Source organism: Schistosoma haematobium, chromosome ZW (genome assembly GCF_000699445.3).
Source record: "Schistosoma haematobium chromosome ZW, whole genome shotgun sequence".
Taxonomy (NCBI): Eukaryota; Metazoa; Platyhelminthes; class Trematoda; order Strigeidida; family Schistosomatidae; genus Schistosoma; species Schistosoma haematobium.
This window is the reverse complement of record NC_067195.1, coordinates 85,660,151-85,688,007: the sequence shown is the minus strand read 5'-3', so window position 1 is coordinate 85,688,007 and position 27,857 is coordinate 85,660,151. Positions and strand designations below refer to the sequence as shown.

Genomic DNA, 27,857 nt, shown 5'->3' with positions numbered 1-27,857 from the left:
AATCAATGTGTTTGAAGTTACTTTTTGTTACTAACTGAGTTAATATTAAAACAGAAAACTAAATATATAACTATTCATAATGAAATACTCCTATCATTTAATTGATTAGACTAATCAAGGTCAATAGTTTTGATACAAATAAAAGTTCATTTAAATAAAAGAAGATATCAACAATTAACTTTACTTTATTGTTGATTGAGTAAAAGAACAATAACAGTTTAATGTAGATTATTCAATATTCAATATTTGTGATGAATTAATGAAGATATTTGAAACTGTTAAAGTTATGTTTATATGAGTATGTCATTGTTATAACTTATGGCCTGTGTGCCCTGTTAATATACAACGTAATCATCATACCGTCAATTAGAGAACAGTGAATTGTCGATCGGACCAACGACGCATAAAAATCGTACGAGCAGTCTAGAATATTTATCGGTCCTGCTTCCCGCCTAGCTCAGCATGTTATGTCCAGAACATCACTCTCAGCCTCCCCGATATGAATCATGTATCTCAAACATACTGAATTTATATACCAACCAGATAGACCACATCGTACCAATAAAATAGAAAATAACATTTGTACAAGATCTAGCAAAAAAGTAGCTATGAATAAGGGAGATGTTGGTTGATAGACAAGGCATAATTCAAGAATGATAAGAGGGACATGAATATGAACAGTTTAGTTATTTAATAATTATACGATAGAAATATACGTATACCATTGGTCCATAAATGGATCCCAAAAGTTACAATTCATTATGCTTATATACTATACGTTACTGTACTATACTATACTATTGATATACATAATAGTTTAGTGATTGAAGTGTTCAACTTTCCATTACTAAGTTTGAGGTTTCATCTTAAAACAATCATCAGCTTCACACAAGTTGGATGGATCTAAGTCGATCAAATGACTCCGTACTTAATATACAAGTTGATAATAAGTACAGAATTGTTATGTATTCAGTGTTGCGTATTTGTATGTGATTTGATAGTTTTTTGTTAATTTTACATAGTTTACTGTAAACATTTGATAGTGAGTGATATATAGACACTATCGGTCAGTCAGCAATAACGTAGAACTTCGTACAAACGTACATCAGTTCAAGTCGCCATAACACATTAGTACAGAGATGCAGCTGTCGATTCAAATCCCATTGTGGTAGAGGTGGTAAAAGTATATGTAATAATCGGAAAGATTACGGTTTGAAGACATTACACAATGAGTATAATCGAGTGAAGTAAATTTGGAAAGAGCAAAATAGAGATAATGGTGCATTTGCACCATTGCCAGCGATTTCGAGCCATGTCATTCACGGTCTCTAACCATCGGTTGCTATCGTCTCGCCGATCCCAACCAATTGTCAATGACTTCATGGATTTGTGCCATATTTTGATCTTACCTCCCCTAGCTTTCTTCCAACCTACTCCAACACCATTAAACACTATATTGAAATGATTCAGAAGAGATTTAATTACAGTGGATGCTTTTCGTTGGTGCCGTGTTTTTTCATAAGCTGGATAGTTTAATTTGAAAGCTTTGTGATCATTCCATTCAAGATGATGTTTCCATGTAACACATTTTTCACTGATCTTATTTCAACAAAATAGTTTATATTTTAATTTTCCACATTATCAATATCTATGTTTCATTGACTGAACAACCATGAACAAAGCGAGTAAATAACCCAGATTCAATTTGAACGAGACAAATAAAGGTGTGGTAAGTGTTATGAAAGGTTAAATCTTATGTATATACCAAGAGGAACACGAATATGAACAGTTTAGTTATTTAACAATTATACGATAAAAGTGTAAGCATAGTATGTGTCCATAACTGGATCGTAAAAGTTACCATTCCTTATTCTTATCGGGACATAACAGTTTGTTTAATAAATCAAGTAGAATTGTATATTGTATATATATTTGATAAAACACTTAGTATTGTAGGTTAGTTGGAATAGATATATGTTGAAAAACTAAAGGTTATTTACTTTAAAATAAACATAGGTAACATATCCCAATTTTGTTCGTATTATAAAAGGATCGGGTGCATAACCTTTTTTAAGTGATGGGAGTTCTATTTCACATTTATCAACCAAAGAATTTCACAATTGAGATTTTTTAACCATTTTCGTCTTTAATTGATCATATTCATTATATCACCGTAATTTGAATTATGATCATTTGAACAGATACACATCTGCTCTAGATTATACAGTTTGTATAGATGAATGATACTTACTTACGTCTATTACCTCTCATCAAGAAGCATAGGCTAACGACCAGTACTCTCCATTCAACCTTGTCCTGGGAAATCATTACCGAATTAAAAGGAATTTTATGAAGACTGATTAATTTTATAAGTTGTGCTCGTCAAAAGTGTATCTTAGTTAGATCGAGTCAGTCAGTCAGCTATAACAAAGGACTAGGCATATATATGCATCGGTCCAAGTTGCCATACCTCATTAACACAACAAGATGGACACCGGATACATAAAAGTAGTTAATTCAGAGGTGGTAATATATAAAAGAAAGATTGCAGATAAGGATATAGTACAGGAAGAAAGAATTAGTTGGTAGAAAGAAAGATATAAAGCGATTTTATTCTCATAGTTTAAGGGAAGACAGAGAGTGTATACACCTAAACTATTGTGATCGATTCTGAGCCATGTCAACCACAGTCTCCAGCCACTTGTTACGGTAGTCACGCGGACCTCAATCAAATAGTCTGGATCTACCAATATAGTTGGATCGGATGCAAGATTTTCAAAGTTCTTCATCAAACAATTAACTATTAAAACCATTGGCTGTGCATCCAATAGTAAATTTCAACCACAATCAATACATTTTCCACTATAGCGAGACAATTATTGTATCTTTTCATTTCATCAGCGATTTGGATGACTCTCCCGGTCTCCCACATTGTACAAGCATTCCATGTACTCAGATTTATGGTTGCTCTGTTTGTCAAAAAGGGTATCAGGCTCGTGAATTCCGAAGGAACTTGGCTTTCATCATGAGGCGTAATAACTCTTCTAAATGAAGACCTTCTAACTCCCAAGGCAGAGTTTAAATGCTTTTGAATTATTTTTTCTGGTTAGCGTTTTCTTAGCGAGTTAGTTTTCGACAGGATGTGTTCGCTTACCCCATGCTCAACCCTCCTTCTATATCCAGGCTTGGGACCGGCAGTAGCCCCAGAAGGACTCCAAGCCCAGTGACAATTAATAAAATGGCACTAAACAACTGTATGATAATATCTCGTTTGATAACTACACGCCATGATCACTTACATATGTAACATATTATAATTAAAATAAATACATAGAATATTATATATCAGTAAATAAGTAGTATATCTACTTACTTGTTTTAAAAGTAAATTTATTTTATTTTTTGTTTCATTAATACGACGTTGATATTTTCGTACAAATAAATTTTGTTCATCATTAAAACTACCAATTTGTTTATGAATTTTACGTTGTTTACGTTGTAATTGAACTCTTTAATGAATAGAATTACCATTATTATTATTATTATTATTATCATTATTATTATTATTAATATTATTATTATTATTGTTTACATAGAAATAAATATCAGAAGGGTTTAACGTGGATAGTATAGTAATTTCAATAGTTGAATTCATGAGTCAGTTGAAGTTAGACCACTATGGAAAACCTGGAAGCACTGGACGGTCGTTTCGTCCCATTGTGCGACTCCTTAGGTTTTTCATGTTGGTCTGGCTTCAACTGACTCATAATCTCAACTATTGAAATATAAATAAGTGTGTGAAACGAATAATATATAGTATACAATTTTAGCATTATGAATTAGTGCTATTTAATGATAAGTATCTGTGGTTAGAAGACACTAAACACTGAGTACACCATTAAGTAATATGGATTGATAAATGAAATGGGAATAGATAAATCAAAGTTATCGACTACTGATTTGATTCATTCTAATAGTTTCAAACTTCTTTTCTGAACTCAAGGCAAACATAACTTGGATCAGCCCTAAATAAGTTCTAGATTAACGATGACATATGACATACAGGATAAAACTAGACAACAGCTTTATTCGAACTTTCTATTCTGAATGGTTATTAATAGTTGTCTACGCAAAATACCTCAGATCCGTTGGCCAGAAATTATCAGCAATAACCTACTGTAGGAGAGAACAAACCAGATTCTAGTAGAGGAAGAAATTAATAAGAAGCGTTGGAAGTAGATAAGACAGACACTGAGGAAAGCACTCAACTGCGTCATAAGGCAAGCCTTCATTCGGATTCCTCAAGGCCAAAGAAGAAAAGAAAAACCAAAGAACACAATACACCGAGAAATGGAGATAGACATGAGAAAAATGAGCAACAATTAGATAGAACTAGAAAGAAAGATCCGGGACAAGGTTAGTCTGTGGTCTATCTTCCATTATGGGTAACAGGATTAAGTAAAGTAAATTGACATAAATCTCTCGCTCCAACAGGAAATCAGTTGCTATCTGGTTAGATCATCAGTGAAGTATATTACAGTGTTATTCATTTGGATCGAGTGATGAGAATCAGTTCATTCAAGATTAAGTTTAAGCTTTTTTTTAAAAAAAATTTCTTCCAATATTAGAATGTCAAATTATTCCTTATTAAATTTGTTGCTTTCAATCAATACCGTCATTAATGAAACGATCCTTTATTTATTTACATTACTTCTAGTGTTTCTTACAAATAAAAGCGAGTATGACGTAACAATTCATTTTTGGTATCAACTGGGATATTCTAGAAAACAAATCATTCATGAATGATGGTAAATCAGTTGATGTAGTTGTAAATCTTCATCAGCCTAGACGGTTGGGTCACGTGTTACGTATGCCTAAACACCGATAACCACGATACGCAATACTGACTAGTGTGGGAGACGGCCGGAACAAAGTTAGGAGCGGCCAAACCGAAACCTGGCATCAGTACTTGAAGTCACTAACTTCTAATCTGAGCTATGTTGGTAGATGCAGACTACTTGATTGGGGTCCGCGTGACTATCGTAATCAATGGTTGGAGACTCTTGGTGACATGGCTGAGAATTGATCACAATGGTGTAGGTGTATACAGTCTCTATCTTCCCTTAAACTATGAGATTAAAATTGCTTTATATCTTTCTTTCTTCCTGTATTATATCCTTATATGAAATCTTTCTTTTATATATTACCACCATTTAATTAACTACTTCTATGAATTTGGTGTTCATCTTGTTGTGCTAATGAGGTATGGCAACTTGAACCGATGAATATATGTGCCTGGTCCTACGTTGTAAGTGACTGACTGAATCATTCATTTAATACTGTATTTGATAAAAAATAAAGTATGCTAAATCAGAAATAAATTAGCCTTTTAACTGTTTACTCAATGTTTACTGGTTCATACACAGATTTCAGTAACTTATGCATCGATCTCATGTATCACAATGTCTTTATTAGTGTGTTGGGTGTTGTTCAAAACAAACTGTTCATCTTTTTGTTAGTCAGGGTATCTAATATTGTTTAACAATGACAAATCACTTATATTGATACAACAAGGATAGTAGTGGTTGAGGTGAGACTATAATTTATGGACGACTTTTGAGCGACGCTAAAGTGACCTTGAGGGTGTTAACCTACTTACTAGGGCTAAATAAAGGGTTATAAAGCAGTTTGAAAAATAAGGATTATGATTTATAGTTGATGGTCAGGATTAGGGATTAGATATAGGGTTTTCATCACAGCTAAAGTGCCAGGATCCAATTTAGCCAAATGGGTGAATGAATCTCGCGCCAAAATTTAAGACCTGTTATCCTAAATCTGATTGGTTCGTCCATAAATTATAGTCTCGCCGTAGTTGATGATGGAAAAATATCACATTTCAATGTAGGTTAACCCTGAGAATGTACATCATAGCCTTCAATAGATACTTATGAATTTGTTCTTATCATTTTGAAATAGACTTTGTAGTGTCGGTTACTATGTTAAACCTATATTAACTTATTCTAGCTTTTGGACAGGCCAATCTATTCATTCTACTTGAGTCACACATTGATCATGTTAATTATTCACTTATCAACCTTGACTATTTTTATATGAGCGCATATGTGTGTGCTCTTCTTATCCTACTCAACACATGTCAGTAGCTTGTTTTTATGTGACTGTAAATATTGACTAACGCTTGGTTCAAGAGAGTTGGTTTATCCGCCATCTCCATTTCGTGTCGTTTCGCTTCACTTCATTCTCTGATTGTTTGTTCAAATCAATGAGTGAAGTAAGTATACATATTCAAAAATCCATTCTTGTATTTGACTTATTTAATTCCGTTATTCACTAACGCGATCTAAGTCGATGATTATATATGGGGATATATCTATTTCGACAGCAAACAAACATACGATATAACTGAAATCAGATCCCGAGCCACTAAAATCTTTATTGATATATAATAATACACTTGAATCATATTGACTAATTGAACATTTATAATCATGAGTATAGAGCGATATTACCTTTCTTTACGTGCATTGGCTAACTGGTCATTGATAATTTCTGCTTGTTGTTTTAAATTATCTATTACACTTCTAGAAGAGAAGAGAAAGAAGATAGGGAATTAACCTTTACAGTAACTATTTATTCAAAACTGTCATTTTAACATGGTGGAGAAGATTTGTAGCTCAGGTGGATGATTTGGTCACGACCAGACCATCCAGCTCAGAGAACAAAACTCCACCAATGCCATTTTAACATTTAGTAAATAAAGAAGGAATGTATGTTCAATATAACTTCTAACCAAAGCCTCTCATGTAAGTAATTTAAACTCAATATGTCAATTATGATTTTTAAATATCATAGGTCGTAAGCAGTTGTTGGGAACAAGATGAGATGAAATGTATTCATACTAATCTGCTAGAATCTTAGTTCTTGCTCTCTTCAAATTAAAGAAAACGTAGTTTGAAAATGTTATTAATTAATGTTACATTAGTTTAATTTATTCACTACTTTACTCTTTGAAGAAGTGACTTAAACTATGTCATGCCGTCTTCTACAACTGACACATAATAAGAACGGTTAATAAAGACAGATTAACTGAATTCATGACATCTATGTTAGACACTATCACCATTGGATGCCCTCTCAGTGGTCCAGTAGGTTAAGCGTTCGCGCGCGAGACCAAAGGCCCTGGGTTCGAATCCCGCGAGCGGGGTCGTGGATGCGCACTGCTGAGGAGTCCCACAATAGGACGAAAGGGCCGTCCAGTGCTTCTAGGTTTCCAAAGATGGTCTAACATCAATCGGTTCATGATCCCAATCAAAAACATCTATGTGTGTTCACCAATTCAACTGTTCCTTTGCAGCCAGTTATATAGGATGTACAATTGAGCGAATTCGTCATCGTATAACAGAACACCATCCCTTATGGTTGAGCAAAAGACAGGTAAGAGTGATTAAAAGTTCTATTCTCGTTCACTTGGTGCACACAGGTCATCAAGTTTAATTGAATAAAACTTTTAAGGTTATCTACCATATTCCATCGAATTTGTCACATCGTTTACGAGTTTGTCTTTTGAACATAACTGAAGCCATTTCCATCCATGTTCACAAACCTAACCTTTGCAGCATCCAAAAGAAGTTTGTACAATCACTCTCGCTACCTTGGCTACCGGTATAGCAGAGTTTAAAGCAGAACTTTGATAAACTATCGTTGTATTTCTTCCATTTTTTTGTATTTTACTTATTCTCAACATTCGTCTCTTGATTTTTACATGACTACTATACTACTGATTATTCATCAAAATATTTCATTAGTTCCTTCTTCTCTTTTTTATATTATGCAACGTAGGAATCGTTTGATTTTCGAAGAATTACTTTGATTATTCAATAGTTGAATTCATGAGTCAATTAAAGCTAGATTGCCATAGAAAACCTAGAAGCATTGAACAGCCGTTTCGTCTAAGTATGAAACTCCTCATTAGTGCCCATTCACGATCTAGCCCTGCGGGATTCGAACCTAGGACTCACCGGTCTAGCGTGATTATGGATTATTATTATCTCCTCTTCCTTCTAATTACTCAATTTATAATCGATATATCATTATGTAACTATTACGTAACGTATCCACTCGATGAGTATTATTTCATTATTGTATATCATATAGATATAGATATTAATGTAGAGCCATGGTGAAAAACTAATTGAGGAGAAATTTCTTCGTGCTCGATTCGTTCCTTCTTTATTCAAAACTGGTTTGATGGGACAATAATAAATGTAAGGTATAATTCAAAAGTCGATATTGCACTATCTACATGAATAGTTTGTAATAACAAAACTGACTGATTGTATAGAAATGTCAATAATCTCTTTTATTGTACCTAATAAATGAAGTTTTATGTTGACCAAACCATCCAGCTCAGAGAACAAAACTCCATCAAAATCATCCACCTGAGCTACAAATCTTCGCCACCATCTCGAAGTTTTATGTGTTTAGTATAAGATCTGGCAAGTAATAAGTAACATACTAGCACTCAAGGGAATCTAACCAGAAAGTCACACAACTTAGATTTCTATTCTAGTCACTGGATAATGGTGTTAAATAGAAGTAGTTCATATATATTATTTCAATATCAAATCCATCAAAGCTGATATTCTGTAACAAACATTTAGTAAGTAACAGTATTATTAAATTTATGGATCATCCATCTAGTCTCTTCAATCATGGATTCAATTTGAATGATCACTCACATGGTGTTTACCTTAACACTGTTATGTGGTGAGTATACAAGATGAACACATTCAACTATACATATTAGTGGCTTTATTCAATTTTTTGGTACAATATAGAATTCTCAGAACCGATGGATCCTGGGTTCGAATCTAGCGGGGGGCGAGATCGTGAATGCTCACTGCTGGGGAGTCCCATACTAGGACAAAACGGCCCTTTAGTGCTTCCAGGTTTTCCATGATGGTCTAGCTTTAATTGACTCATAAATTCAACTATTATATTACTATAATATTCACCACATTCCTCTCTGCCCCCAAATGCCCTGGCACGGTCGAGAGTGAGGAGAGTCAACTCTCCCTCTTCAAATGCTCTCACATGACCATGTGCATACAACCACAGACAGAGAAGTCCTATTGACTGCCTTCTCGCGGCATCACTGTCGTTTACGAAATTGAGGGGACGAAAAGCGAATGTCCGACTCTTTGATCGGGTTGGTGGACACAGAAAGTCCACTCAAGGGAGTCGAGAAACGCTGATTTCAAACTAATGGTGAATGTGGGCTCCAGGATTCTAAGGAAACAAATGGCATATGGACCAATCGTTGATCACTGGCTACCATGGGACTGCATCGCCCTATTTTGCTTCACTGCCTTGTAGATTAGATCTTTAGGTTGAAGTCTCCGGGTGTGTCTTCCTAAGAAAACCACCGGTTTGAATTTGGGCACCCGGGCAGCATCACAGCCCTCACATATATCAAATGAGATTTGTGTGGCGCGTATGTATTTGGTGCCTTCTTGTACCAGTATCTATGTGTTCAGATAAATAATAAATAAACATTCCTCTGAAACAGGTAACCTGCTGAAATATCTAGATCACAGGAACAGATAGCCCAGATATTCAGACAGGCCGCCTATATATATATATATATATATATATATATAGTATGCATTGACTGGTTAAAATAGGAAACAAAAACCTTTATGTACATAAATAAGGAACCCATGTGATATATATGAATCTTAGGATACTTAAATGTCTATTGAAGATCGGATTAACGGAGCACTACTCTAATTTGTGGTAATACACTTATATCAAGCATATAGCAGCTAGAAAATACATAGAAAAAAAGGGATTATAAGTGATATCATTAAATATTTGATTATAGGTGACTTCAGGGGAAACTCAAACTGACACTTTAAGTTCTTGTTTTAACATCAAGATTAATTTATGATACAATTATTATCCATTAATTAAAATGAACCTATTTTTAGCAATTATATTCTATGTTTAATGTTTTATAGTTTAATCAATCACCAGTAATTGCAGAATACACTGTAATCACTAAACCGGATATTGTGGTATCATGAAATATCTGCTTTTTGTTACTTTATCACTCAAGCGGTTTGCTTGAACATCTAGGTTACCTGTACCTTCCTACCATCTAGATATTTCAACAAGTTATATGTTTTCTTGTTGTTTTTAATACATCATTATGGCTATTAATCGCATAACTTTGTAGGGCCAGTGAAATGTCACTAAGCCTTAGCCAACTCATCTGGCAGTTGGGTCACTGAATATTGAACTGATAGTTGATTCCTGTCAAGGTCAAGGACAACCAACGCGCGTCAGTTGATCGTACGCCATGGATTGGCCTATGCAGTGATGGTCTTACTTTCGCTTGTATCTACTTTAACTAATATATTTCTGTAATAACGTCCTTTGTGTTTTACAGTCTTTAAAGCATCTATAGTACCTCGATGCGTCGATGGGGTAATCCACATAAGGTGCTGACCGCAAGGTATGACTTTGACGTTATCTGGTTCGTCACACTATTCCCGTTTAACTTTAATAGGCCCCCAGTCATTCGATATAGATCATCTACCCTGGTGATTTACAACCTAGTCAGGTGTATTTGTGAAAAGTTTACAACATTTCACTGTACAAGTTACAAAAGAGCCAAATGGGAGACAGTGTGGTTGCTGGAAATATGCATCGAAATGAATATACATTAATCAGATGTCGATTGCTGAACTGCTAACATCTATCTAGCGATCATTCAATATTTGTCGTCAGGATTGTTCAAGAAATAAGAAAAGTAAAACTTGTTGAAATACTTCATGCTGAATATTCTATATTGTACCAAAAATATAATATTGATAAAAGCCAATAATAATGATAAAAGTAGGCTTAACAATAAGCGGAAACTGATATCCCATCAAATATCTGATCATGGATAATTCAATATTTCATTACAAGTCAACTTTGAATGAACTAAGTATCGAAAAAACTGATCAAATTCAGTTCTAAACATCAATGGAAACATTCAAGTAAACAGTACTAAGTGAATTTAAAACTTTACCCCATTGCAGAAGCAATTGACTATCAGGACTTAGTAGCTAAGTGGATAACGAGATAGCGTTCGAAGCGAACGGCACTGAGTTCGAGTCCCATAGTGAACATCAACTCTGAGGTTCAGGTACATCCATCTGACAAGTCCCAAATAGGACGGAACGCGAGTTCTGGATTCCACTACTTACCACTATCTATCTTTGCTTAGTATCAAAATAGTCGTTAGATCACACACTATTTATCAATATTATAACTTGAAAGAAAATTATAAACCACTGTATTTAAATTCACTTGATACTGTTTTACTTGAATCTTCCCATTGATGTTTAGGACTGCATTCGATCAGTCTCTTATTGGCATATGTGCATACTGTGCGTATTGCCTCGATTTTGCCTTAATTCATAAGCATTATAAACAAAGATGGGTAGTGACTAACAGTGGAATACAGGACACGTGTTCTGTCCTATTTCGGACTCGTCATTTGGAGGTACCTGCGTCTCAGAGTCGAAGGTCCCTCTAGGACTGTATACGTTTAATTTAATTAAAATTAAAATTAAAAACTGATCATTACATACTTATTTGATAAATTTAAATTTTCAATCTTTTCAAGCATTTCATTGATTTGCTTTTGAAGTTCAGCTGCCTTCTCCGCTTTAACCATATATTCCTTTTCGAATTTTATTACTCTAGAGATATGAAAAAAAACTTATTAACATATGAAAAAACAAATAGATAAATAATTTCTAATAGTTGAGATCATGAGTAGCCAATTGAAGCTAGACCACCATAGAAAACCTAGAAGTACTGGACCGCCGTTTCGTCCTATTGTGGAACTCCTCAGTAGTGCGCATCTACGACCCCGCCTCGCGAGATTCGAACCCAGGATCTATCAGTCTCGCGAGCAAGCGCTTAACCACTAGACCAATGGTCTGGCCGGCATTTGGTGGTGTTAATGTCTAAATTCAACTAATCCACAAAAGTGAGCGATACATCCATCATTGTCATCAGTTATATTAAATAAATAGTTACATTGTTTTAAGAAAAGTACTTTTAAGTGGGAAAACTAAATCGATAGGAAATTAACTAAGTTATATCATCATTAGGATGTATATCTTCCACCTATTTGAAACAAATATCTGTATCCATTATAGGTAACAAAAATGAAATTGTGACTTAAGATGAGTTAGGTATTCCCACTGATAGGTCACAATGATAGAGCTTCTAAAATCTGTTGATTTCGAGATAAATCATTTCATAAGTATAAATGAGTTTCATTGAGCCATATAGAAAATTATAGTGGCATCAACACTGAAAATGTAACAAATCCAATGTTTGGGAATCAGTTTTTATGATTTTATAGTTATATCATTGAGTTTATCAGAAGACTCATTATGTGATATGAACATATGCGCTTGGAATATTGTATTAATCTCAAATCTTGCATATACTGAAGATGGGAAGGTTTTAATAGATAATGCATCCAAAAAGTAGTGGCTTTTGTTGAGAGGCAGCTCATAGAAGAAATAACTTACTTTTACTTACTTAAACACATAAACACTGGTACAAGAAGGCACCAAACAGATATGCGCCCATAAATCATTCGATTTATGTAAGGCCTGGGATACTGCCCAGGTTCCAAAACCCAAATCGGTAGTTTTCTTAGGGAGACACGCCCGGAGACTTCGACCTAAAGGACTGACCCACAAGGCAGTGCAGCATCGTAAGGAGATGTATTCCCATGGTAGCCAGTGACCAATGATTGGTTCATACGCCATTTGTTTCCTTAGGATCCTAAAGCCCAGGGTTTTCCGACTCCCCTAAGTGGACTCTCTGTGTCCACCAACCCGGTTAAAGAGTCGGACATTCGCTTTTCGTCCCCTCAATTTTGTAAATGACAGTAATGCCGTCAGAAGGCAGTGAATAAGACTTCCCTGTCTGTGGTTGTATGCACATGGCCATGTGAAAGCATTTGGAGAGGTAGAGCGGACTCTCCTCACTCTCGACCGTACCAGGGCATTTGGAAACCTAAAGGAAGCAAACGCTTGGCCAATCATTTCATTATTTTATTATACTGAAAAGCACTGGAATCTGGGTAATGTATGGAAAGATTCACGAGAAACCTTCAGAGTGAGTTAATAAATTACTTTGTTTTAGGATACCCATATTTTTCTATAAATGTTTCCAATCATTAAAACATCCAGACATTGTGGTTTTTAAAGACAAACTTTATAGTATCAAATTAATTATTGTCTAGTAGAGGGAAATTGAACTTCTAATATTAACCAAGACTAATAATGAGTTATTTGGATTCCATTGCTAGTACACTTCATTAAGTACTCGCCTCTTGGAATGGGTTTTACTTGGTAACTGAGAAGTGAGTCCTGTACTAGGTGGTTTTTATAGATATAGTCAAACCTTTTACAGTAATTATATACTTATGAGTGAATGGCTCTGAAGTAAATTCCAGATATTTAGCCAAGAGCTTATGACTGGTTGAGTTTCTATTATCGGCTATAAGTCAGTTAGGCACTACGATATAAAGTTATGATCTCTCTATACCATAAAATAACTTATGTTAAAGGTGTAGTTCCTTGTTGTCTAGATCAAGGATTCGGGGTTCAGTTCAGTAATCGCTCATGGCTGTTTACTGGTAATAAGCCACAAATTTGTTGATGGAAATGATTGTCACCTCGCCCTTTTTGTATTGCCAATATTTTTCCCAAATTCTATTTGTCCGTAATGAAAATTATTTGTTTAAAATCCAGCTAACTTATACCGAACCGTAGACTGATAGATCTTGATTAGATTCCTCGTAGAAAGGCTAACAAGCAGTTCATAAATATTATCTTATAATATTCTGATATTTTCAATGGTACTTCAATCAACTTTATCCAAGAGCTGTAGTACTGTACAAACGTAAAAAGGTTCCCGTAACGTAATTTGATAATCAATAACTTCGTTAACTAGTAAATTATTCAGTAAATTAAATATTTACATAATTTTCTTTAGCAATATTGATTATGTTTACGTAAACCTTAAAGGATTTTCAATGCATCTAAAGTTACGGATGCAAAACGTTGCCATTTAGAGTTGAAGATATTCGTAAGCTACTAGTATTTGATCACAGATGACTTAGAAATATTGCTGGCATTTGCTGAGATAACCGAATAAGTAATAGTGAGGTTAGACGCAGGGTATTGAGGAACGATGGTAAATCAATTGATGAGGTTGTGAATCTTCATCGACTGAGATGGTTGAGCAACATGTTTCGTATGCCTGAACACTGATAACCACAACGCGCAATACTGACTAGTGTGGGAGACGGCTGGAAGAAAGTTAGGAGCGGCCAAACCGAAACCTGGCATCAGTACTTGAAGTCACTAACTTCTAATCTGAGGCATGTTGGTAGATGCAGACTACTTGATTGGGGTCCGCGTCACTCTCGTAATCAATTGTTGTTGACTGTGGGTGACATAGCTCAGGTGTATACACTCTCTATCTTCCCTCAAACCGTGAGATTAAAATTGCTTTGTATCTTTCTTTCTACGAACTAATTCTTTCTTCCTGTATTATATCCTTATATGCGATCTTTCTTTTATATATTACCACCATTGAGTTAACTACTTCTATGAATTTGGTGTTCATATTCTTGTGCTAATGAGGTAAGCAAAATTGGACCAACGTATATATGTGCCTGGTCCCACGTTGTAGCTGATTGACTGACTGACTGAACCAAAGATTCAACTATGATACCAGAACATTGAATGAACTATACACTCTGTAAGTAATTTTGAAAAGTAAATGGAAAGGTCTAGTTATAATGTGATTTATCACAGGGTAATTAACCACACATCACGGGGAACCAGATAGATCATATTTGTATGAATAAAAAATTCAGAGGGACAATGGAAAACTTGAGAAGCAGGAGAGAAGCTGGCATAGCTTCAGATCACCACCTAGTTTTGGACAATTTAAAACTGAAATTAAAGAAGGACTGAAAAACTGGACAAACAGCACTACAAAGGTTCAATAAGGCCTTCCTTCGAGATACTGACAAATTCAACTAATTCAAGATAGCTCTCAACAACAGGTTCCAAGCCTTACAAGATCTCCTAAAGGAAGAAGAAACTACTATGGAGGACAACTGGACAGATATCAAAGAAGCATCAACATCGGTATGTCAGGAGGTATAAGTATTTATAATCAATTATCCACCCAAAATAATCAGTGTTCGTTGACTGGATATCATCAGCAACAACCTGCTGTATGAGAGAACACACCAACTTCCAGATGAAGAGGAAATTAGGAAAAGACGTTGAAAATGGATAGGATATACATTACGCAGCTCATCAAACTGAATCAGGAGGCAAGCCCCAACTTGGAATCCTGAAGGAAAGTGGAGAAGCGGAAGGCCAAAGAACACATTACGTCGGGAAATAGAATCAGATATAAAATGGATGAATAACAACTGGAAAGAGCTGGAAAGGATTGCTCAGGATAGGGTTGGATGGAGAGTGCTAGTGGGCGGCGTAAGTTAGTAAGTAAGTAAGTACGTAAATTATTAAATTTCAACATAATTCACGAAATTTCAATCCATTTTTACGATATTCTATGTTATTGATAACTATTCAATTTAAGTATTCTGATCATCTTTTTATTGATCTATAATCGGCAAACTCAATGCATTTTCATACACATAGTTCCCTTTATCATTTTGAAAAGAGCAAGAACAAAGATTCTAGCAGAATAGCATGAATTCATTTTTCATTTCGTTGGTTCTCGTCAACTGCTTACAACCTGTGATATTTAAAAATCATAATTACATAATGGGTTTAAATTGCTAACTGAATATTGTAAATATATACCTAATGTGAAAGAATATTCTACAACATTCATTGTGACAACAGTTCAAAAGTGGGTTAGAAACAATCGATTACATAATGAATAACATTGAAGGAATGTAGTGAATAGAGTTCAGTTGAAAGATTATTAATTTGAAAGATAGTTGAAAAAAATAAAATAGAGTCAATGATGTAATAAATGCAAAAGAAAAAAGAAAAAAAATTTTATGGTGCAGTGAAGGAATATTTGTCACCAGGGCAAGGAAAGATTAACCACCGTCTCCTTTTGAATACATAGGTCAGGTTTTTGGTGTCTAATAGCAACGGCTTCAACAAACTTCAGAAGACTAGAGTTTGGCTGCTTACTAATCTCCTTGAATGATTGTTGGGTATCGACCTGATGTCTTGTATCAAGGAGATGTTTGGTGATTGCACTATTCAGAGTCTTTCTTTCCCTTGTTCTAAGACTTTTTGGAACATGTCCAAAAAATTTGAGATATGCCCTCCTTTTTGTTCGGCCAATGTAGCTGCTTTGGCAGGTACACGTAAATTTATAAATACAATTGGCCGTAACATGAAAAGAATGCTTATCAACCTTTGATTGAATTATTGAACATGTTGTTTTATACAGAATTTGAAGTTTGGCCTTAAGATAAGTTCTGGCTAGCGCTGTATTCAGTCTCTTGTTGATAATTTGTGCGACGTCATCACCTTTAAAGTTAAGATTTATAGATAGTGGTTTCTTATTGACCATAGTTATTACCGTCTTCTTTTCCTTGGGCCTTTTATATTTGTCAATAAACTTTTGTGGATAAAAGTTTTCTTTTAGACATTTTTCTACGTTCATTAATTCTTCTTCCAGTTTGTCGGTGGTACATATCTTTTCTGCCCTATAAAATGGTGTTTTAACTAATGCCTTCTTGTGGCTGAGTGGACAAAAACTATTAAAATTCAGGTAAAGGTCATTCCAAGTACTTTTTCAATAAAGCGAACGCTGGACTGTCCCGTCTCTCTTACGTTTGATAGCAACACCAAGAAAGTGGAACATGTTATTCTGTTCGTGTTTTATAGTAAATTGTACGTTAGGATGGGTGTTATTGAAGAGTTTTAGCAGGCGGATTGCATGTTGTTTATTGTTACAGACAATAAACGTGTCATCAACATATCTGGAATATTCCGTCTTTTCGTTAATTGCCTGTTTGAGCACCATGTTTTCAAGATACCTCATAAAAATATTTGTCAGAATTTGACCTAGTGAACTTCCCATTGCTACGAAATCGATTTGACGATATATGGTGTTATTTAACTGGAGTTGAACGTCTATTGTGCACATTAATAGTGGATTTTTCGAATTCCGAGGCTGGTGAAAGTAGGAGATCATAATTCTGACAAATTATATCAATATTGTTAAGAAGTGGTATATTGGTGAACAAGGATGTTGCATCAAAAGAAACCATGAACTTATCGGCAACATTCGTACGATTTAGTGTATCAGCAAACTGGAATGATTCTTTTAACGTATATGTTGCTAATCTCCGACGGAGTGGTTCTAGTTTTTTCTGCTAGCCAGCGTGCAACTTTGTGATACGGTGAGTTGATCATTGATAGGATAGGTCTAAGGGGAACGTCGTGTTTGTGAACTTTTAGTAAACCATATATATGAGGTAGATGTGAGCCACATGGTTTTAAGTCATTATAAGCATACCTGTGATTCATTTTTCTGTTGAATCAGTTAAATCTGTTTTGGATTTATCTACCTTGAATCCCAGTTGATCGTCTAGGAGTGGCTTCATCTTAGTGACATAATCAGTTGTATTCATTAGAACGACACCTGAACCTTTGTCCGGTTGTAAAATCATCACCAAATTAATAACCTTATATTATCAACTGAGCTCTACTCATTTATTCCTATCAATGTTTACTTGTTTCTAGCCTTTTGAACTGTTGTTAAAATGTTCTTTTACATAAGGTACAATATTCAGTCTAATAAATTTATTTACGCCCTTGCTATGCTCTACTAAAGTGTCTTCAATATAACCTCCAACCAGACTCATTATGTAATTATGATTTTAAATATCACGAGTTGTGAGCAACTGATGAGAATCAGACGAAATAAAAACGAATTCATGGTATTCTCCTAAAATGTTTGTTCTTGCTCTTTTCAATGCATTTTGATTGATTAAACTGAGTGAACATCAAATAGCTTCATCTACAAAAACTGATGTTGTTACTCTAATTAGCAAGGCAGGAAAAAAATAGAATCGAATATTTTCGCTTGCAGTATTGTAATTGGAGTCGCGAGTTATTGTGACTGTACACAAGTGCATCAACTAGGAATTTTTTGGAATAACTACATTTAACGCGGTGGCTTAAAGGTCATCTTCTCGTCGTCAAATATGAACTCTCCAGATCAGAAGCTTACTTCTTTTAGACCTGAATCCTGAAACTTTATCTAACCCGACATTCAAAGCCGTGTAAATAAACTATGAGGTTAGAACCTGAACATTACTGAAAGGTAGTAGGAAGAGAGAGTAAGATGATGATAACATTGAACCTAGGAGCAGGATTATTATGAAACGAATAGAAGAGTTCTGACCGACTGAACCAGTTACCACAAAGATCCACAATTTCTTAGAAAATTCAGATCAATTGATGAATGAGCTGCCACAATATGACGGTATCAAGAGGTCTACAGTTCTGAATTTTCGAACAATGTGGTATTTCGATTATTGTGGTGGTCGGAAATTGATAAATTATTTCAAACCTTATTCTTACTCTGAACATTTCTTACGTATTGAAAATTAGTATGGTCAAGTTGTTATTTTGAAGCATAGATACCTGAAACGTCTTTATATGGTTGTCCCTGAATAATCATGTCGCTTATATGTATACTAGAATCTAAGTCACTATTTCATTATATCCTCCGCTCTTGATGAGCTTTAGGGTAGCTCATGTCATCTTTCTTTTACTTAGATAAACTACTTAATATTTGAATAGTAGCACAAACCTCTTTCTAAAATATTTTAGCCGAGTTTATAAAACAAATATCTTACTCAGTTTCTTTTGTCTTGAAAACTTTTTGTAGTTTTTCCTTTTCAGATTCATAACGTTGTTCATCTAAAACAACATATCACATCACAATTAGTTCAATTTCCTTACAATCAACAAATGTGTCAATCCAAAAGAAAAAAGATCATCTATCAATCAGTAAAGATGTTTAATGTGAACCTAATAAGGCTGTTTTACAGAATTCAAGATTTATGGAATATCAGGAATATGCGTCTATCAGAATAGGGTTGCGGAGATTATTAAGTTTTTGGTTGAGATCATGAGCTGATTGATGTTAGATCACCATTGAAAACCTGGGAGCACTGGATGGCTGTTTCGTCCTATTGTGGAACTCCTCAGCAGTGCGCATATATGTGCACTAGGATATTTATATCTATCATTTTAAACAAATCTGAGAACATTTTTAAAGGATAATCTCTACATAGATTACTTGAATAATAGGTCTTCTAAGAAAATGTTTCTATTCTATTATCTAGAAGCTTTAAATGTGCTTGACAAATAAACGATGTTAGTGAATATTTGGTTACTTTTATCTATGTTTATATAAATAAAGCTATTCATTTCTGATATAACTGCATAGGAATATTGTAATAATCCTTATTGACCTAAAACAACAACTAAGATTATAAGCAAAAATAGATAGTGGCTAGCAGTGGAACCCATTTTGACGCGCGTTTTGTCCTATTTGGGACTCGTCGGCTGAATGTGCCGGCATCTTAGAGTTGGTGTTCACTCTGGGACGAAACGCATGTCCTGGACTCCACTACTAGCCATCATCCATCTTTGCTTATAAAGCTTGTAACCTAAGACAATATCGAGGTAGTCCGCACAGGATGTACATACGCCAATAAGAGACTGATCAATTGCAGCCCTAAATAAAAATAGGAAGAAACGAGTAAACATCACCAAGTGAATTTACTACTAAGATCAGCTAAAGAGCTGATGAAAACTAAATAGTATTCAACATATATATATAATTTTAACAACTCCGTGTACATACGTCAAACTGAGAGAACTTTATTCCAGAATGCTCGTGAACATACGCTTAAATGAATAAAAGATGTCACAAAATCTATGAGCCATCGTGAACTTTTCTAATGTGATATGTTAATGATCATAGTATTGAAGTAGAGGAAGCTTAACTAATATAAAATCAGGTTCCAATTAATTTATCAAGAGGCATCGTAGTAACTATCCTTGGATCATATGAAATAAACAGAGACTATATTTCTAAAAGAAGACATATCCAAGTACTTTGTTGACTATGACCTAAAATAAAACTTCTATATTTCTCTTCAACTCTGCTTATATGAAATATTCTTAATCATCTTTCTCAATTTTGTACCGTTGCATAACATTCCTCCATTTAACGTAGTATGTTCATATAATTTTCAGATCCGAGATCCTACATTTTTTATTTAAGTCTAAATCGATATAGATCATATAGAGTAGATAAAAAACATACATCTGCATATCATTATAGCACTAGAACAATAGACCAGAAACCTCACTTTCACACAACATAGCACGCTATATATATATATATATATATATATATATATATATATATATATATATATATATAATTCACTCTCAATAATCACTGTAGAATAGTAACATTAACTAGCCAGAATAAGCCATTGTGATTATCCTAATTAGTAGTAAATAAACTGGAGAAAGTCACTGCAGTTGACTTTTCTACAAAAACAAAACTCATCCTTAAACTTTTAATTAGTATTAAAGGTGAGACTAGAATTTATGGACGAATCAATCAGATATAAGATAACAGGTCTTGGATTTTGGCGCGAAAATCATTCATCCATTTGACTAAATAGCGTTTTGACATTTTAGCTGATCTCAGTTCGTGATGAAAACTCTAAATCTATATCCTAACCGTAACCACCACCTGTAAATCATAATTCTAATTACTTACACCCTTGTTTGGTCCTAGTTATTAGGTGGACACACTCAAGGTCACTTTGGCGTCACCCAAAGGTCGTCCATAAATTATGGTCTCACCATTTTAAAAAGATTAAAAAATTATAGTTTAGACGTGCTCGAACATTTAAAGTATTACATTTATATGTTTGAATTTTCATATAATAAACTGACAAAGTTTAGAGTCATAGAAAACAAACGATGATTGAATGGCTGTTTCGTGCAGTCTTCAGAACCTCTCATCAGTAATGAATAGTAAATTAACATAGAGTTAAACCCAGGATCATTATGCTTTGGAATGAGTATTGTATATATAGACCAATAATGGTGTAGGAGTAATTTGGAGGAGAGCTAAGGGCGGCTAGACCAAAACATGGCACAAATTCATCGAGTCATTGACAATTGAACTGAGCCATGTTGGTAGGTGTAGAATACCTGGTTGAGATTCACGAGACGATTGCAACCGATGGTTAGAGACCTTGAGTGATAGGGCTCAAAATCGTTTGCAATAGCGCAGGTGCATCTACTCTTTGTGTTCTCCCAAATTCTAATCTTCTAAATTCTTTATGTCCCTTTCTTTTTTCTCTTTTCAAGTTTATTTCACTGTATTATACTCTTTGAATAACATCTTCAATCCCTAGTGTTTCCAATTACTGCCTCTACTTTTACTACCTCTACCACTGTAGGATTTGAATGGAAAATTGTATCTATATGCTAAAGTGGTATAGCAATTCGAACTGATGTACGTACGTATGAAGTTCTAGGTTGTTGTTGACTAACTGACACCAATAATTCATAACCAAAATAGTTGAACTTCATGAATTTAGAAAGATCATTCAAATGATCATCAATTCAATCAGTTATATTTATTTCAATCCCTGTATGATTTAACCCTACTAATCACAGTAAAGTTAGTTATTTACAGAAACTAAATACAATTTAAACAATCTATAAAGATATAAATTCTAATAAACTAAGTAGTAGTTAATACGAATATTCGTCAAGATTAGAACGAATAGTTTGACAGAAATCGGGCGCCGAGTATAGAGAAGTCATTATATGTGAAAATTATATTTTGATTATTACCCTGAAGAAGTCCAGACAAGTTAGCTGGACAAAACGTTGGAATTATTTAAATTTCAATCGCTGAGAATATTTCAAATATAATTAGTCACATATAAGTAGTACTTACATAATAATAAAAATTTGAAGGATACCAATATTATGAAAGTCTTATGATAATCTACCGTGACGTTTGTACTTATATGATGTCGTTCAGAAGAACGACGAAAGCTCCACGACCAAACCATTCAGCGTAGAGAATAAAACTCCATCAAAGAGTTAGATAAATTTGGTTAAAAAAAACAAACAAAAAACATTTTGCTTCATTTAAACTAACCGGCTTTTAAAATCTCTTTTTTCTTTTCATATGCTTCAATATTTGTGATTGAAGTCTTTTGTGATTCTTCAATCTATGAAAAGTTGTCAACAAGAAAGTGAAAGTGACTGACAGAAAAGAAAAATTTATGAAGTCAATGTGTTCATCCTAGTTGGATCATGTAATTTACTTATTCAGCATTGGTTAATGTAATTAATAATTAAGTGCTTGTGTAAGATTATCAGTTAGACAGCTACAATGTAGGACCAGGCACATATATCCATCGGTCTAAGTTGCCACACCCCATTAGCACAACAAGATGAACACCAAATTCATAAAAGTACTTAATTCAATGGTGGTAATATATAAAAGAAAGATTGCATATAAGGATATAGTATAGGAAGAAAGAATTAGTTGGTAGAAAGAAAGATACAAAGCAATTTTAATGTCATGGTTTAACGGAAGACAGAGAGTGTATACACCCACGCCATTGTGATCGATTTTCAGCCATGTCACACACACTCTCTAACCATTAGTTACGATAGTCACGCGGACCCCAATCAAGTAGTCTGCATCTACCAACATGCCTCAGATTAGAAGTTAGTGACTTCAAGTACTGATGCCAGGTTTCGGTTTGGCCGCTCCTAACTTTCTTCCAGCCGTCTCCCACACTAGTCAGTATTGCGCGTTGTGGTTATCAGTGTTCAGGCATACGAAACATGTTGCTCAACCATCTCAGTCGATGAAGATTCACAACCTCATCAATTGATTTACCATCGTTCCTCAATACCCTGCGTCTAACCTCACTATTACTTATTCGGTTATCTCAGCAAATGCCAGCAATATTTCTAAGTCATCTGTGATCAAATACTAGTAGCTTACGAATATCTTCAACTCTTAATGGTCATCCCAAACATGCTGGTATTGTTGCTCAATTCTACTCGGAGACTCTGAATTTCATCAGCGTCTTCACCAAACAGGACTATGTCATCTACGTATTCTAAGTCGATAACTGAACCTCGTGGAAAGAGATCAATGCCCAACAATTCAGTTGACGAGAATTTTATTTCCATCAGTAAGTCTATAATGAAGTTGAACAAAAATGGAGATAGTGGACAACCTTGAAGGACCAACAGTCTGTATGTTATTTATAAGTAACCACAATCAATCTATGCTTTAAAATGCTTGTGACTTAGTTACAATATTGAGGCAATCTACACAGGATGCACATACACCAAAAGATATTGATCAATCCTACTCATCAACATTAATTGGAAGATCCAAACAACTAATACATGTAAATCTGTATGTTAGTTGAAAGCAATAAGTAAGAAGCATTATTTCCTCTAATATCTAATTTATGTGACCCTAACCCCTTACTTATGCCTGTTACTCCTCGTGAAGGAACATAGGCCGCTCACCAGCTTTCTCCATCCAACCTTTTCCTGGGCAATCCTTTCCAGCTCTTTCCAGTTGTTATTCATCCTTTCCATATCTGCTTTCATTTCCCGACGTAACGTGTTATTTGGCCTTCCTCTTTTCTGCTTTCCTTCAAGATTCCATGTTAGGGCTTGCCTCGTGATGCAGTTTGATGATTTGCGTAATGTATCTCCTATCCATTTCCATCGTCTTTTCCTGATTTCCTCTTCAGCTGGAAGCTGGCTTGTTCTCTCCCACAAAAGACTGTTGCTGATGGTATCCGACCAATGGATGTTGAGTATCTTGCGTAGACAGCTGTTTATAAATACTTGTACCTTCTTGATAATGGTTGTTGTAGTTCTCCAAGTTTCAGCTCCGTACAGTAGAACTGCCTTGATATTCGTATTGAAGATTCTCACTTTGATATTGGTAACCCTAACCCCTGTGGCTTCATTCATGTACAGTAAATCACTATCTATCTCTTATTTCTATTATCTCTCATATATAAACCATGGATTTGATTGTTTATTCTCACTAATACTACTCGATAATTTATTTTTTATTTGAAATAAACCATACTTTTTCAACTATTTCATGAATACATAGTAGCTATCACAGATGTTAGCTTTGCCAAATGATACGATAGATGAAAAGAAGCACAAAATACTCTATTCAATCTGATTAAAAGCAGTCTGTGATAGAAAGGAAATCTCTCCTTCAATAGTTACTAAGTTGTATTGTAGTGAACACGAACACCAGTAGGGAACAATCGAATGTATTTAACACAAAATTACAGGACTTGTTAATAAAATCTAACAATCATAAAGTAAATACTGAATTTGCAAAATGACTCAGACTTCATTGTTCTTGCATTTTTATACAAATTGCATTCTGTTTTCATTCTTTACTGTTTGATCCTCTTGTCTCTCTGCTGCCAGACCTTCTGTTCACGACTAACATCCTATACTACTTATGTCAATATAAGTAGCACACACCACAGTATCTGTTGCTTCATGTTCAATAGTTAATTACTGATTTTCACCATCCAAAGATCAGTATATGGGATAACAGTTTCTATACCTAATATTTTAAATCATCTTATTGAATACGTTTTTAGTGACCTGGGATCTGACTCCAATGAATGATTGCTGTTGAAATATACATCCTAATTATTCTCGTTTATTATTATCGGCTTAACCCGCTTTAGTGTATAACAGAATTAAATAAAACAAATACGTGAATGGATGTTTGAATATGTATATTTTGTACACTCGTTGGTCGGAACGGACAATCAGAGAATCGCAGCAAATGAAGAGAAGAAAGAGATAGCGAAGCGAAAGGAAAAGACGCGCAGTAGAGAAGGCATATGAGCTGACTCCCTTTAATCAAGTGTTAATCAATATTTATAGCCAGATAAAAATAGGTTACAGACATATGATGAATGAGATATGCAGTGCCCACACATACTCTCATATAAAAACAGTTAAATGTGATAAGCGAATCATTAACATGGTCAAAATGTAGCTTGGTAAGAATGGATAAACTGGCTTGTCTGGAAGCTAGAATAAGCGATGTGGGTTACACATAGGACCAGCCACTACACGTTCATCTTCATACTAAATTAATAAACGCAAGTTTCCTAATGTATTTTCCTTGCTTAATTGCATGCTAGTTATGAACTCATGTACAAATGTTACATTTTTACTGAATTACGATACACTATATTTAGATATTGGTTCCATTACTATATTCGAAATGAAAAACAAAAGAATTCCTTTAACTACCTATTGTGAATCGCGAGGTGGCTACTCTAAATTCTACCGATTGACCAGCTTCAGTTATCCCAGTACGACCCCAATACTGTACTCAATCTCCAATATATCAGGACACGAACCGTAGATGAGAAATTGTTTATGGGGTCAGGAGCAGAATCATGATTTATAAACAAATGCCTATTTATACAGTTAGGATTACTATAAATATTGACCAATCGAAAAATGACAGTAAAATAGTATTGACCAATGGGAAAATGACACGCGGAATAAACATTGATCAGTAGGGAAACAACCAATAGGAAAATGACACCATTTAACATTCAAGGGTAGCATTAGACTTAACCGGATAATTGTTTTAGGGATATTTTTCTGAATATCCCAACACCACCATAAGGTCAGAGCATGGAATAAATATCCATCCAACCAAGTTGTTACACCATTCCAACAGATCAAGATGAACAATGAAAGAGTCAATGTAGTGGGAATAACAATGATAATAAAAAGACTAAACATAAAGAATATGATTTGTAAAGAAGGAACAAAATGAAGATATGCACGTACGTATATTTTGGTAGAGTTTTGTTCTCTGAGTTGGATGGTTTGGTCGTGGAGCTTTCATCGTCCTTCTGAAAGACATCATCAACACAAACTTCAGGTAGAAGTGAAATGTTCTAATTCCTCTACATGTGGCTTACAGCTTGTCCTGTCTAATCAATAATGGTGTAGGAGTAATTTGGAGGAGAGCTAAGGGCGGCTAGACCAAAACATGGCACAAATTCATCGAGTCATTGACAATTGAACTGAGCCATGTTGGTAGGTGTAGAATACCTGGTTGAGATTCACGAGACGATTGCAACCGATGGTTAGAGACCTTGAGTGATAGGGCTCAAAATCGTTTGCAATAGCGCAGGTGCATCTACTCTTTGTGTTCTCCCAAATTCTAATCTTCTAAATTCTTTATGTCCCTTTCTTTTTCTCTTTTCAAGTTTATTTCACTGTATTATACTCTTTGAATAACATCTTCAATCCCTAGTGTTTCCAATTACTGCCTCTACTTTTACTACCTCTACCACTGTAGGATTTGAATGGAAAATTGTATCTATATGCTAAAGTGGTATAGCAATTCGAACTGATGTACGTACGTATGAAGTTCTAGGTTGTTGTTGACTAACTGACACCAATAATTCATAACCAAAATAGTTGAACTTCATGAATTTAGAAAGATCATTCAAATGATCATCAATTCAATCAGTTATATTTATTTCAATCCCTGTATGATTTAACCCTACTAATCACAGTAAAGTTAGTTATTTACAGAAACTAAATACAATTTAAACAATCTATAAAGATATAAATTCTAATAAACTAAGTAGTAGTTAATACGAATATTCGTCAAGATTAGAACGAATAGTTTGACAGAAATCGGGCGCCGAGTATAGAGAAGTCATTATATGTGAAAATTATATTTTGATTATTACCCTGAAGAAGTCCAGACAAGTTAGCTGGACAAAACGTTGGAATTATTTAAATTTCAATCGCTGAGAATATTTCAAATATAATTAGTCACATATAAGTAGTACTTACATAATAATAAAAATTTGAAGGATACCAATATTATGAAAGTCTTATGATAATCTACCGTGACGTTTGTACTTATATGATGTCGTTCAGAAGAACGACGAAAGCTCCACGACCAAACCATTCAGCGTAGAGAATAAAACTCCATCAAAGAGTTAGATAAATTTGGTTAAAAAAACAAACAAAAAACATTTTGCTTCATTTAAACTAACCGGCTTTTAAAATCTCTTTTTCTTTTCATATGCTTCAATATTTGTGATTGAAGTCTTTTGTGATTCTTCAATCTATGAAAAGTTGTCAACAAGAAAGTGAAAGTGACTGACAGAAAAGAAAAATTTATGAAGTCAATGTGTTCATCCTAGTTGGATCATGTAATTTACTTATTCAGCATTGGTTAATGTAATTAATAATTAAGTGCTTGTGTAAGATTATCAGTTAGACAGCTACAATGTAGGACCAGGCACATATATCCATCGGTCTAAGTTGCCACACCCCATTAGCACAACAAGATGAACACCAAATTCATAAAAGTACTTAATTCAATGGTGGTAATATATAAAAGAAAGATTGCATATAAGGATATAGTATAGGAAGAAAGAATTAGTTGGTAGAAAGAAAGATACAAAGCAATTTTAATGTCATGGTTTAACGGAAGACAGAGAGTGTATACACCCACGCCATTGTGATCGATTTTCAGCCATGTCACACACACTCTCTAACCATTAGTTACGATAGTCACGCGGACCCCAATCAAGTAGTCTGCATCTACCAACA

At 34.5% G+C, this 27,857-nt stretch overlaps 1 protein-coding gene across 1 annotated transcript in view; it reads right to left on the bottom strand.

Moving 5' to 3' along the window:
• MS3_00010517 (uncharacterized protein) overlaps window positions 1-27,857 on the bottom strand; it is a gene marked incomplete at its 3' end in the record, with an annotated part of 72,341 nt that overhangs the window by 23,965 nt on the left and 20,519 nt on the right. Inside the window, exons 10-14 of the mRNA XM_051218893.1 lie at window positions 22,333-22,405; window positions 18,980-19,043; window positions 11,661-11,771; window positions 6,528-6,599; window positions 3,374-3,509 (exon numbers count right to left, since the gene is read on the bottom strand). Coding sequence (XP_051072742.1) covers window positions 3,374-3,509; window positions 6,528-6,599; window positions 11,661-11,771; window positions 18,980-19,043; window positions 22,333-22,405 — 456 coding nt within the window. The remainder of the gene's footprint in view (window positions 1-3,373; window positions 3,510-6,527; window positions 6,600-11,660; window positions 11,772-18,979; window positions 19,044-22,332; window positions 22,406-27,857) is intronic.